Genomic DNA, 13,632 nt, shown 5'->3' with positions numbered 1-13,632 from the left:
AATTCCCTCGGGATAAATAAAATCTTGAATCTATTCCACCCAGAAGTTTCATGAACACCGTGATGGATGTATAGGCATGTCAATCGTATAAAATGTGCAAGAGAGGTTTAAATTTCTCCAATCATTTACTGGGTGTCTGCTAAATTAGATTAGTATTGTATGATATTTGTATTGAACCTAAGAGCTTCACACTTTGGAATGGATAGACATATTATTCAATCATATATGTCATATAAGTGAGGGCGACTTTATTGAATTTCTCATTAAAACCATGCTAATGGTCATCATATATCATTGCATCATTACTCATTTTCCTCTGAAATTTTCCTCTTGAGCTCTTAAGTCAAGTGACCTCATAATGTCTGTTTACCAAAGAGCTTACTGGTTCTTTTAAATAATTCTTGCTTGTTTGATTTTTTGGTAAAATATGAATAATTGGGTATTGCAAGAATAAGACACAATTATGCTCCCTTTAGCTTTGTCTATAGGAGTTTGATTTCCTATTTTTCTAACTATAAAATGCATCTTAAAGCTGTCATATGCTCATTTATTTCAACTTTTATTTTACAGAAGTGACTTTTAGTGTCACTGATCAACTTCATAGTCACAAACAAACTCTGAATTTCAAGATGGCAACATACTAAAAGCTTTGAGAGAGGCAAGGAAAGGCAAAAGTTTACAGAATAAACAAGTAGCAGATTAGCTGGTGACAGGTGAGGGTCACCAAAGGCTTAAGTCTCCTCAAGCAGGGATATTTCAATGATCAGTCCAAATCCATTTTCTATACCTGCTTAATCCAACTGTCGGCCCACGGGGGGCCTATCCGGGTGTTTGTCACTCCTAAAGATGATGTAGAGTCATGTAGAGCCACCAGTTAACAGTTAAGGAAACCAGAGAGAACCTGCTAACGCCACACAGACAGGTGGGGATCGAACGTGGGACGATTTGCTGTGAGGCGGCGGTGCTAACCGCCACACCACCGCGCAGCCCAAGACTGATTAAACAAATTAAAGATTTAAGCTTTTATTTATATGCATTTTAGAACAATAACACACATCAATTAACTTTAAATCAATCGATAACCGATTGATAATTGATTTTCTGCTTTAACATGTAGCCCCGCCCCCCCATTACTAAGGTATCTATTAATTTTTTCCCATATTCCTTATTTACAAACAGGTAGACGCACAGAAAAATAAAACTATGTAGAACTGATGCTAAAACAGCTTTTCAGGTACCACAGAATGAAGGAAACTGAAATGTCTGACCGAAGAAATGTGTCAAAATCTACACATAAATGTTTATTCAGAAGGTAAAATGAGGCGGGAACTGAGACGTCAGAAGAGAGAGTTCTTACTTTTGTGCAGTGCTTTTATCTTAAATCTTCCTTCACGATTCACCGTAGAAAAAAAGAGACTATATATAAAACACTGCATGTGCAGTTTGCTTTTTACCGTGACGTGGGATGAATATAAATAAGAACATTTCAGCTGATTTTAATCCTTCTTCTAATACTTTGCCGTCACTTAAGCTACAGAATGATGACATTAAATGCAAAGAGCAGGAATAACAACTGACAGTTGGCACCAAGATATGCACAGGCAATACTCTGAATGTAATTTACAAAATTTATATGGGTTGACAAGTGCTGTGCCTCTGTCCCGGTCAGCATCTGTGCACCGACCAAAAGGCTGGGCCGCCTTACAGGAAATAAGGGGTTGTTGTTCGAGGAGGGATGACTCTTTCAGAGTCCGGCACCGCTCTGAAGAGCTTTGGCTCCCTTGTGTTAGCGTCCTTGAAGACCATGATGGAGGCGATGTTGCCACAGCGGTAGCAGTAGTTGGGAGCCGACCACACCGTGACCAGCCTCTCGTCAAACATGAACTTGTAGCCTTCGTGGACGAGTTGATGCGCCCTGCAGATCAGCTTCAGGTTGTTGATGTGAACAAACTGCAGAGAAAGGAAAGAATTACAGTTTAAACGAATCACAAAACAGGGTTTCAAGTTTATCAAAGGTACGGTGCTCACACTGACACCTGCAGCCACCACCTGCAGCCGCCACACCTGCAGCAGCCACACCTGCAGCAGCCACACCTGCAGCAGCCACACCTGCAGCCACCACCTGCAGCCACACCTGCAGCCACCACACCTGCAGCAGCCACACCTGCAGCAGCCACACCTGCAGCAGCCACCACCTGCAGCCGCACCTGCAACCGCCACCTGCGGCCACACCTGCAGCCGCCACCTGCAGCCGCCACCTGCAGCCACCTACTGACACCTGCAGCCGCCACCTGCAGCCACACCTGCAGCCACCTACTGACACCTGCGGCCACACCTGCAGCCACCTACTGACACCTGCGGCCACACCTGCAGCCGCCACCTGCAGCCACCTACTGACACCTGCGGCCACACCTGCAGCCACCTACTGACACCTGCAGCCACACCTGCAGCCGCCTACTGACACCTGCGGCCGCCACCTGCAGCCACACCTGCAGCCGCCACCTGCAGCCACCACCTGCAGCCACCTACTGACACCTGCGGCCGCCACCTGCAGCCACACCTGCAGCCGCCACCTGCAGCCACCTACTGACACCTGCTGCCGCCACCTGCAGCCACACCTGCGGCCGCCACCTGCAGCCACACCTGCAGCCGCCTACTGACACCTGCGGCCGCCACCTGCAGCCGCCACCTGCAGCCACCACCTGCAGCCACCTACTGACACCTGCAGCCACACCTGCAGCCGCCACCTGCAGCCACCACCTGCAGCCACCTACTGACACCTGCGGCCGCCACCTGCAGCCACACCTGCAGCCGCCACCTGCAGCCACCTACTGACACCTGCTGCCGCCACCTGCAGCCACACCTGCGGCCGCCACCTGCAGCCACACCTGCAGCCGCCACCTGCAGCCACCTACTGACACCTGCTGCCGCCACCTGCAGCCACACCTGCGGCCGCCACCTGCAGCCACACCTGCAGCCGCCTACTGACACCTGCGGCCGCCACCTGCAGCCACACCTGCAGCCGCCACCTGCAGCCACCACCTGCAGCCACCTACTGACACCTGCAGCCACACCTGCAGCCGCCACCTGCAGCCACCACCTGCAGCCACCTACTGACACCTGCGGCCGCCACCTGCAGCCACACCTGCAGCCGCCACCTGCAGCCACCTACTGACACCTGCTGCCGCCACCTGCAGCCACACCTGCGGCCGCCACCTGCAGCCACACCTGCAGCCGCCACCTGCAGCCACCTACTGACACCTGCTGCCGCCACCTGCAGCCACACCTGCGGCCGCCACCTGCAGCCACACCTGCAGCCGCCACCTGCAGCCACCTACTGACACCTGCGGCCACACCTGCAGCCGCCACCTGCAGCCACACCTGCAGCCGCCTACTGACACCTGCGGCCGCCACCTGCAGCCACACCTGCAGCCGCCACCTGCAGCCACCTACTGACACCTGCTGCCGCCACCTGCAGCCACACCTGCGGCCGCCACCTGCAGCCACACCTGCAGCCGCCACCTGCAGCCACCTACTGACACCTGCGGCCACACCTGCAGCCACCTACTGACACCTGCGGCCACACCTGCAGCCGCCACCTGCAGCCACACCTGCAGCCGCCACCTGCAGCCACCTACTGACACCTGCGGCCACACCTGCAGCCGCCACCTGCAGCCACACCTGCAGCCGCCACCTGCAGCCACCTACTGACACCTGCGGCCACACCTGCAGCCACACCTGCAGCCGCCACCTGCAGCCACACCTGCAGCCGCCTACTGACACCTGCAGCCACACCTGCAGCCGCCTACTGACACCTGCGGCCGCCACCTGCAGCCACACCTGCAGCCACACCTGCAGCCGCCACCTGCAGCCGCCACCTGCAGCCACCTACTGACACCTGCGGCCACACCTGCAGCCGCCACCTGCAGCCACACCTGCAGCCACACCTGCAGCCACCTACTGACACCTGCAGCCACACCTGCGGCCACCTACTGACACCTGCAGCCACACCTGCAGCCACACCTGCGGCCACACCTGCGGCCACACCTGCAGCCACCTACTGACACCTGCAGCCACACCTGCAGCCACACCTGCGGCCACACCTGCAGCCGCCACCTGCGGCCACACCTGCAGCCGCCACCTGCAGCCACCTACTGACACCTGCAGCCACACCTGCAGCCACCTACTGACACCTGCAGCCACCTACTGACACCTGCAGCCACACCTGCAGCCACCACCTGCAGCCACACCTGCAGCCGCCACCTGCAGCCACCTACTGACACCTGCAGCCACACCTGCAGCCACACCTGCGGCCACACCTGCAGCCGCCACCTGCAGCCACCTACTGACACCTGCGGCCACCCCTGCAGCCACCTACTGACACCTGCCACCGAACGATTTTAATCGATATTTTGTTTCCCGATAAAGTATCGATTTTTCAGCCGGGAGTATCTTTTTTTTTTAAAAGCAAACTTTATTGAAAAGTCAGACGTTACAATTAGTGAAAACACAGAACATTAACATAATACAAAACAATACGGGGGGGGGGGGGGGTGTCACAATATACAAAACAGTGATAAATGAGTTAATAAAGATGTTATATAAAGTGCATAACTCAGTGGTTTTGATGGCTTTTCTGTTTATTGAATGTAGGATTGTTGTAATTTCTTGTTTGAGCTCCTTCTCAAAAAATGAAAAAACATGGTTTGTGATTAGAGAATCTGGATTTGTGTTTATGGTATTTAGCAAGTAAAACAAGCAGGTTGATGATGTAATATTCACAACATAAAGATGAGTCTGAAGACACGTTTGTGTTTGTTTGTTTCCGTTTATCTGGCCGTGTTGTCCTTCCGGTTCAAAGGACGGACCAATCAGCGACGATTCATGTCAAATCAAACTGTCCCTTTAAAATCTTTCAGAAAATGATGCGAATTAAATCGTATAAAATCGTATCTTATCGCTGAATGCTGTGTATCGCATTGTGAGATTAGTGTATCGATACAGCCCAACTCTTTACACACTAAACACGTACCGAAACTGAACCGAAACCGTGGCAACCGAGGTACGAGTCATTATATCACATTGGAAGACTTGTTCTCCATTTACAAAGCAGTAAACCCAACATGTTAGGTTTCAGCCAACCAAAACCAAGTGCTGCAGCTTCTCCTCATCTTACCAAGTCTTTCTGCTGCGTTCCCTTCAGCTTGGACACTAGCACTAGTTTGTAAATGTAGCTTTTCCACCAAACCGGTTCCAGGGCTGCTTCGTTAAAACCACTGACGAGTAAAGTGAGAAACTCATCATCACAGCCCCCACATGGCAGCAGCATTCCTCCCCCAGCAGGACGGCAGTATGGTGGCACAAAAGACTCGGGAGGGGCTCAAAGAACTCAACAGAAAGTCCAAAATGCTCATTCCTCATCGAAACTCTCCCAGATACCAAGCTGATGGGCCTATTCCACAAAGACACCACTCCTCGGCCCAAATGATCTACTGCTAAAGTACCAGACACCACAGGGCACATTTCAGGCCGATTTAGAACAGGAACGAGCCAAAATTAACTGAAAAGCATCAACTTATCATGTGGTCTTAATTCCACTACGATTATTGGAACCTACCTCATTTGTGACCTTTGCACCAAAGAGCCAGCCAGCTCCTCTGGGACTGATGGCCCAGGTATCCACATCCTCAGGGTCGGACCACACCAGGTCACAAAAAGCTCCTTTGTGGGGGATCTCCTGGTTTCGTTCAATTGTTCGGATTTGGTCAAGGGTCTTTATGTCTGGTGAGAGGCCGCCGTGGACACACAGGATCTGCTCGTCCATCAGCTGACAGAAATCAACACAAAAACAGATTTGTTTGGACATTATGTGTCACATCAGACTTTACAGTAGGCTACAATTCTAAAGCAACTTTTTTTGTGCAATAATCGCTCTTTATTTTACATTTGAAACATGTTTAGCGGGTAAAATTATAATAAAACAGTGAAAGAGATCACATGACATCACACAGCACCATGGCTTAAGGTCTTCACAGATTTATGATCAGTATCAGCAGACCTTCTATCTTATCAGAGTAAATGCTCGACTCCTCCCTTATTCTTAGACCCTCACTCTTGCCATCGGAGGGGGAGAGGAGGATATACCAGAAAAGACTAGATAAGCTATAGCTAGCCAAGAAGATGAACTATCCTTGAGTCACATCGGATCAGTAGGTGTCCTTTACTGTGGCCCAGAACGCACATATGGTTCATTTTATGAATTTAAAGAATGCGATTCTAAGGGCCTTGGACCACTATTGAATGCAGCCTGAGTGTTTTGTGTTCACACCTGTATTTAAAGCTGCCCACTTCCAATCTAATCAGCAAGTATGAACGTTAGCATCATGCGTGAACAGGGCCTCTGCTTCACTTCTGAGGCTCCAGCATGTGCACAAACTAGAAATAACTTCTAGAAATAACCAATTCCAGGCTGTCAATCACTTAGTGGACACATAAATTAAAATAAAAACACATAAAAAACAAAGTATATTAAAATTCTATACTTACAGCTGCAACTGTTAACATGTCAAATACTTTGGTGCAATAACGCCAGGCATTAGCGTTCCCGTACTTGGTCTGGCACTCATCTGCGAGACAAAATAATCACGATAACAAAGATTCTATTGAGATGAAGCTGTTTGCGGTCGCAGATCATCATCTTCTGTCGACCTTCTCTCACCATAGAAGCCATAAACTTGGGTGATCTGCCGGCTCTCGTGGTTTCCACGCAGAAGAGTGATGCGGTCAGGCCATTTGGCTTTCAGCACCAGCAGATAGGTGAACGTCTCCAAGCTGTAGTATCCTCGGTCGACGAAGTCTCCCTGCAGACGACAGAGATTTGCTACAGACACTGAGCCCAAAACAAAATGCAGTAACAGAGAGACAGATTCTGCTCAAGTTCAAAGAGACGGAAACGAACAAACCATGAAGATGTAATTTGTGTCAGGAACCTGTCCGCCAGTTCGGAAGAGTTCACAAAGATCGTAAAACTACAACACAGACACATCATAATTTAGTGTGAAAATTGTATTTATATATATAAAACAGCAGCAGGCAGAGGTCGTGCACAACATAAAAACAACCACGTCAAAAGAAGAAATGATAGGATGATTCTTTTACCTGTCCATGTATGTCTCCACACACTGTTACAGGAGTAGAAACGGGCTGAACATTGGACTCCTCCAGCAGAAGATCACACACGTAGTCACATAACTTCTGTAAGTGTCAGATAGACATAAGCAGAAAAGGTTCAGGCTTTTAAATGGTAACAGAAATATCTGTTGTCATGAAATGTTTTTCCTTAAAAACTTGGAAATCTCACAGAAGTGCCATTTAGTTAGTGCACATAGACATTTATAATGCTCTTACTATTGCATCTAAATGGCTGACATTGTATAAAATACAACCAAGACTCTAGCAAGTTGTTGATAAGCACTAAAGTATGAACACTCACAGAAACTCCGGTAAGAATATGCCCTAAACATGCTCAGGGAGATACCAGAGACAGCAGCCGAGCCACTAGCTTACACCGACCCTAACTGACTCACAGACAGGCTGTGACCTCTCATCTTTGTGCAGTTTCTGTCTGGGAGAAAACGCAATGTTTGACACGGTTACTTCAGATCAGAGACGTTAATAAGATCCCCCAAAAAAAGCCTACTTCCAGGAGAAATCATCACTACAGAAGCGCTTTCTTCTGCTAAAATTTACTGCGTCACTTGTTAAAACGTGATCTGGAATCAAATTCAACAGGAAACTTTTAGGCTAGCGATAAAGTAACTATATGTTGACAAAATGTGAGCAAGACAGGTGGGCTGCCGGGTATGTATCTTATGAGGCTCTCAGTCAGCAACCTTTATAAACAAGGATCTGATCCTAACACTGTGGCAGCTAGCATTACCAATACACTATTAATAGTATGAAACTGAATCATGTTTGCTTAGAAAGACAACAGTAACCAAGCAGGTTAGTCTCATCCCTGCTTTCACACCATTTTTCACCATATTGGCTGGTCCTGTTACGACAGCTAAGACAAACTATTAACTTAACTGTTATGACTTCCTGTCTAAGACAGCAGGCTAGCATAACTTGCTAGCAGAAGCTAACGTTACCTAATTACGCTGAACACAAAACTGCGCGGGTATCAAACAAAAAAAAAAACCAAAAATATATTTCTCAAATGTCACGTTTACCTTGAGGTCATTTTCTGGGAGATATTTACACTGTTTAGCAATCTCCGCATATTTATCCAAGTCTAGAGGCGCCATTGTACCATTAATCGACGTCGATGTGCAACTTCCTGTAATATTTTAGCTCAGTTCTTCGCCCTCTACCGCCATCCAACGGCCGCCATTACTGAGGCGCGAGCGTTAACTTCAGAGAGCTAAAACAGCTTAAAATTATTTATTTAAAACTATTCTACGAATTCCTACAAATATTCATGTGTTAGTTTTTTTAATTCAATTTGAAAATAATTCTATTTCTTCAATTATTTCTACATAACATGACTTATTCACATATGTTTGTTATTTTCCGTTATCTTCCCTTTACATTTGCCTTATTCATTAAATATTTTTGTATTTCTGCATTCTATTCTTTCTATTGTTTATTTTCAGTTTATTATCAGTTTGGATTCATGTATAATTTTTAAAATTAATTATTGTACATATCTCTGTCATTGATCCTGTACTATGTCAATTTGAAATAAAATAATCAATAAAGAAAATAATAGAAGAAATAATTAGTTGGGGAAGTAAATACAAAGCAGTGTTAAAACAAGGGAAAATACTGTAAGTACTCCCATCTCAAGTAAATGCCCTGTGACACCCTATGACACCCTGTGGCGCCCTTTGGCACCCTGTGGCACCCTATGACACCCTGTGGCACCCTTTGGCACCCTGTGGCACCCTTTGGCACCCTATGACACCCTGTGGCACCCTTTGGCACCCTGTGGCACCCTTTGGCACCCTGTGGCACCCTGTGGCACCCTATGACACCCTGTGGCACCCTATGACACCCTATGACACCCTATGACACCCTGTGGCACCCTTTGGCACCCTGTGGCACCCTATGACACCCTTTGGCACCCTATGGCACCCTGTGGCACCCTGTGGCACCCTGTGGCACCCTTTGGCACCCTGTGGCACCCTGTGGCACCCTATGACACCCTGTGGCACCCTTTGGCACCCTGTGGCACCCTGTGGCACCCTATGACACCCTGTGGCACCCTGTGGCACCCTGTGGCACCCTATGACACCCTATGACACCCTGTGGCACCCTTTGGCACCCCGTGGCACCCTATGACACCCTTTGGCACCCTATGGCACCCTTTGGCACCCTATGACACCCTGTGGCACCCTTTGGCACCCTGTGGCACCCTTTGGCACCCTGTGGCACCCTGTGGCACCCTTTGGCACCCTGTGGCACCCTATGACACCCTTTGGCACCCTATGACACCCTGTGGCACCCTTTGGCACCCTGTGGCACCCTATGACACCCTTTGGCACCCTATGGCACCCTGTGGCACCCTGTGGCACCCTATGACACCCTATGACACCCTGTGGCACCCTTTGGCACCCTGTGGCACCCTGTGGCACCCTATGACACCCTATGACACCCTTTGGCACCCTATGGCACCCTGTGGCACCCTGTGGCACCCTATGACACCCTATGACACCCTATGACACCCTGTGGCACCCTGTGGCACCCTATGACACCCTATGACACCCTTTGGCACCCTATGACACCTTTTGGCACTCTGTGGAACCCTGTGGCACCCTTTGGCACCCTGTGACATCATTTGGCACCCTATGACACCCTTGGGCACCATCACCATTTTTCTTTTAGAAGATGTCAAACTTTTGTTTTGGTTTGAAGAATTTGAAAAGTCGGATCAAAGCTTTGCAGTCGGAGATGACATTTTTATTACGAGGGGACATCAAAGGTGAACACACGAGACCCCATTTTCCTTACCATTAGTTTAACCATTCCGAAAAAAATGCCAGCAGAAGTCAGAACTGAATGTCTCAGGAAAATCCAGCACAGCTGTAACTGGGGATGCGACCACTAGAGGGCGATATACTCTGTTTCGCAGGCACAATAGGACTTCTTCCTGTCCTGACTTTCAAAATAAACATGTAAAATTGAGCTGTGCAGTGTTACATATCAAATAGCAATAATAATAATAATCAATAAGAGCCGACTGTTGAAGTGCTAGAATATCAGTATAGATAATTAGTAGGCTGATCGCTCTCAGAACCCATCTTACAGAATAGCTATGGGAACATTTGTACTACATATGTAATACGCTGTTTCTATTAGCCGAAAATGGTAAATAACTGAATAAACAGATTATTGCCCATAACTAGTCTTTCCTTATTCAATCGAGCAGTTTACTGTACAGAGAGCGCTTCCACGATGAGGTCCACATTCACAGAAGCCTTAAACGCTGTAATCTTAAACCTTGAATAAGCGCACGCGGGGATGATGGATTTAACAGAAAGCACTTAATCCCAAAACGAAGCCAACAAATGGCATTTTCATTTCACAACCAATTAGGTGCATACCTGAGCTGAGCGAGGTGTACAATATGAAATAGGAAAAAATTTAGTAACAAATGGCTTATAATATCATGCAAGTATTAGTCACCCTACGTCTGTTTAATACATTGTGCTTAACGTCAAACCCTGAGTTTTCAATTTAATGAATGAAAGTTGATCCATTTTGATCATCTGTGGATGAATAGGTATGTTCGGTTATTTTCAACCGGTTCAGTCAGTATTAAAAATGAGTGACCAATCACCAAGAGAACCAGTGAGTTGACACATTTTTCGAGGGCTCCCATTGGCTCTCCCGAACGTCAATCACAACAGGGCTCAAGGTAGGTTTCAGCGCAGGTGAAGTGTTGACGGTGGTTCATAGGGCAACAAACAGCAGCGTACACCGCCGAGGGACATCAATGGTGGAGTACGCGTCCATTCAGGGAGAGGTCTGAGAGAGACCATTACTGGGGCTTACATGGAGAGCTGAAACTGAATATGAGGCTAACGTCCTTAATGATGTACATATCTCCGGTTCAGCTATTTATTTTGTATGTATATATTGGATTTTCTGAAGCTGCACCTCGCATCAGTCCTTACGATGCGTCGCCCATCTCCAGGAAGCCCGGCTCAGCCTCCGACACCTGGGAGACCTTCGACACCGACGTGCCTCGTACTGTACCCGAGAGCAGGTTCGTTCTCCGGCCTATAGCCAGACTCACGCCGACGGCTGCCATTGTTTCCACCGTAACCACCGCCGCTCGCAGCCCCGTCTCCGAAACCGAAACCTCCTTCCAGCTTCCAGCAACGGACCCGACCTCTCGCACTACTACCGTCCACGATACTGGATTTATCTCACCCTCTAAGGAACAAATAACAGCCTCGGTTTCCAGACTAAACAAACGATCCATCGACGCTCAGACATCACATTTTACTCCGGAGAAAGTGCTGCAGACCGTGGTGTCCGTGGTTTCCCAGCGCGCAGCAAACGCTGCAGATAACGCTGGCATATCTGCTACCTCAGTGGAGAATAATCAAGGTGAGTCTTCCTCAATGAATTACAGGCTTTTTTTTTCTTCAAATGTTCAGATAACGGTGCTTTTTATGAGAAAAACTGAGGGCAGAATAGGAGGCAGGGGGAAAACAAGACATACAGGCTGCTGGATGCTTGCACCGTGATTTTGACGCAGAGAGCGACAGTAAAAACCAGATGGCAACAATGGGCAGAGCCTCAGCCTCCACAGCGTACCCCCTGAGATAATCAGGAAAAAACCTTATCATGGACCCTTAGGCAAAAGCTACACTCTGTCTGTACAGTATTGATGTGACTGAGTCAGTATAAGCAGGTGCTTTTATTGTAGGCAGAGCCATATTCATCAGTGGGCTGGAAAAGGGGGAGCCATGGGTGGGGGTGTCAGGTTGATGCTGTTGTTCAGTGAATTTCTGCATTCCTTCCATACAGGCCCGTGGCTGTAGAGGGAGACCTGCCAGATTAGCACTGAAAAATGATGGTAAAAAAGCTGCTGAAAACGCTGCTTCATCCTTCTTTTGTTGTGTGGATTCAGAACAAGGCCATCCAACCAAAATGGCCAGACGGGAAAAGCCATGAATGAGCAATGACAGCGGGGCCCCTCCTCTCTCACGTCTCACTCGCATCCGTATCCATGAGGATGTGTTGTTTTCCTGGAGGACAACACAGCCTCCTCTCTTTATTAATACAGTAACTGGAGCTTATTAACCATTTTGAAGTCATTATTTTTCAAATTGCCGTTCACAAAAAGGGGAAAAAATGGTTTATTGTTCAGTTTGTGAACTCTTTATTGTCCCATTTCGACTATAAAAAGCTCCCGTTTATCTCCTCACATCCCTGTGTGTCCCGGTTATCGCCCACAAGCCTGAGCAGCCTCTTGGCTGCTGTATTGCACATGCTGACAGATATTGGCCTTTGACATCAGGGGCTTTCAGTCCACTCTTTTATTTGTGTTGTTTTTTTGCACTTAGAGCCTTTGTTCACCCCCGGCCGACCTACCTGGCTGTCAGGAGGAGGATTAGAGGAGCTGAACTCGTTTGATGTGCTATGGTTATCTATTAGTTGTTGGTGGTAGTATATACTGAATAATACAAGCAATTATAGGGCTTGCAGGAGTTCAAATTAATAATGGAGAAGCAAATGAATCATATTAATGGCTTATATGTTGGCAGTGATGCAGTTATACAGACATGTTAACCCCCCTGTGACCCTGAGTGGTATGAAGCTGGGACTGAAAAAGGATGGATGTATATTAATAAAGCTGTTCACCCGTTGGCAGTTAGTTTAATTTGTTGGATTCATTTGACTCCTGCATTAAAATGAAATCAGCTCCTTTGCCTTGAGGTGAAAACCTCACCGAGCCTTATTTATATAATCTACCAGGGTGCATATTTTCAGTTTAAAGGCCACTCACATGATATTGTTACATCAACAAGGGCGTCACCCAGGTTAACGCCTCACAGCTTCCAGTTTACATTCTCCTGCAGGACTAAGGCCTTGCAGGAGCCAGACAGACACCATAACATGTGATATTTGACTTTTCTCTGTCTCTCTTCACTGTCTGAAGGCTAATAAACATGGTTTGACAATCCAGTCAGCTGCAAGTCAGGCTGCCAGGGCAGAGGTGGACTCTGCCGCACTTCCTCCCCACCTTCTCTTTCTTTATTCAGACAACATCAAGTCCGATTTACATCAAACCTGTTGTGTGACTTTGCAGAATCAGCCCACAGGCTGCGTGTCGCACCGAGAGGAAGCCGGATTTTAAGAATGAGCGGTTTGCTCGTAAAGGGCCTGACACACACTCCACAAGCTTGCATAACGACAGTTTTAGTTACATAAAGGTCCAAGCAGGGGAAGCAGGGGCTGGAGAATAATCCGAGGAACGCATTTAAATTCAGCTGCCCTTTCTTGCTTCTCTTAAACTGTTATCTTAGGTGGGACCTTGCTGTTGGAAGTGTCTTTGTCTGACTGCTGAGCACAGAATAGCTGCCACACCTAACCTGACATCAGATGAATAATAGATTA

At 47.7% G+C, this 13,632-nt stretch overlaps 2 protein-coding genes across 3 annotated transcripts in view; one reads left to right on the top strand and one right to left on the bottom strand.

Annotated features, from left to right (window-relative positions):
* Positions 1 to 1,007: 1,007 nt before the first annotated feature.
* Positions 1,008 to 8,354, bottom strand: LOC140309368 (serine/threonine-protein phosphatase 6 catalytic subunit). 2 transcript variants are annotated; one of them, XM_072387207.1, is made up of 7 exons: positions 8,238 to 8,354; positions 7,159 to 7,260; positions 6,963 to 7,028; positions 6,719 to 6,860; positions 6,547 to 6,626; positions 5,618 to 5,827; positions 1,008 to 1,950 (listed from the first exon to the last, which is right to left on the bottom strand). In XM_072387207.1, the coding sequence occupies exons 1-7, from the start codon at positions 8,304 to 8,306 to the stop codon at positions 1,702 to 1,704; spliced, it is 918 nt and encodes a 305-aa protein (XP_072243308.1). In that variant the 5' UTR covers positions 8,307 to 8,354; the 3' UTR covers positions 1,008 to 1,701. The 2 variants fall into 2 exon arrangements, with proteins under 2 accessions (XP_072243308.1, XP_072243307.1); XM_072387206.1 differs by having other exon boundaries at positions 7,159 to 7,254; positions 8,232 to 8,353.
* A 2,600-nt stretch (positions 8,355 to 10,954) lies between these two features.
* Positions 10,955 to 13,632, top strand: part of LOC140309367 (multiple epidermal growth factor-like domains protein 9) — a 42,897-nt gene continuing 40,219 nt past the window's right edge. Inside the window, exon 1 of the mRNA XM_072387205.1 lies at positions 10,955 to 11,616. Within this exon, the coding sequence (XP_072243306.1) occupies positions 11,076 to 11,616 (541 nt within the window). The 5' untranslated portion in view covers positions 10,955 to 11,075. The remainder of the gene's footprint in view (positions 11,617 to 13,632) is intronic.

This window comes from Leuresthes tenuis, unplaced genomic scaffold, assembly GCF_036924035.1.
Source record: "Leuresthes tenuis unplaced genomic scaffold, fLeuTen1.0.hap1 SCAF_6, whole genome shotgun sequence".
In the NCBI taxonomy this organism is placed as follows: Eukaryota; Metazoa; Chordata; class Actinopteri; order Atheriniformes; family Atherinopsidae; genus Leuresthes; species Leuresthes tenuis.
The sequence above is the reverse complement of the archived record's forward strand: the minus strand, read 5'-3'. Positions and strand labels throughout refer to the sequence as shown.

What these genes read in the sequence shown, in the direction of transcription:
- LOC140309368 (XM_072387207.1), bottom strand. Translation starts at nt 8,306, where the DNA reads ATGGCGCCTCTAGACTTGGATAAATATGCGGAGATTGCTAAACAGTGT. An exon ending in ACACAAATTACATCTTCATG is followed by an intron (nt 6,861 to 6,962) that starts GTTTGTTCGTTT and finishes TGTCGTCTGCAG; the next exon opens with GGAGACTTCGTCGACCGAGG. An exon ending in GTGCAAAGGTCACAAATGAG is followed by an intron (nt 1,951 to 5,617) that starts GTAGGTTCCAAT and finishes CTTTCTCTGCAG; the next exon opens with TTTGTTCACATCAACAACCT.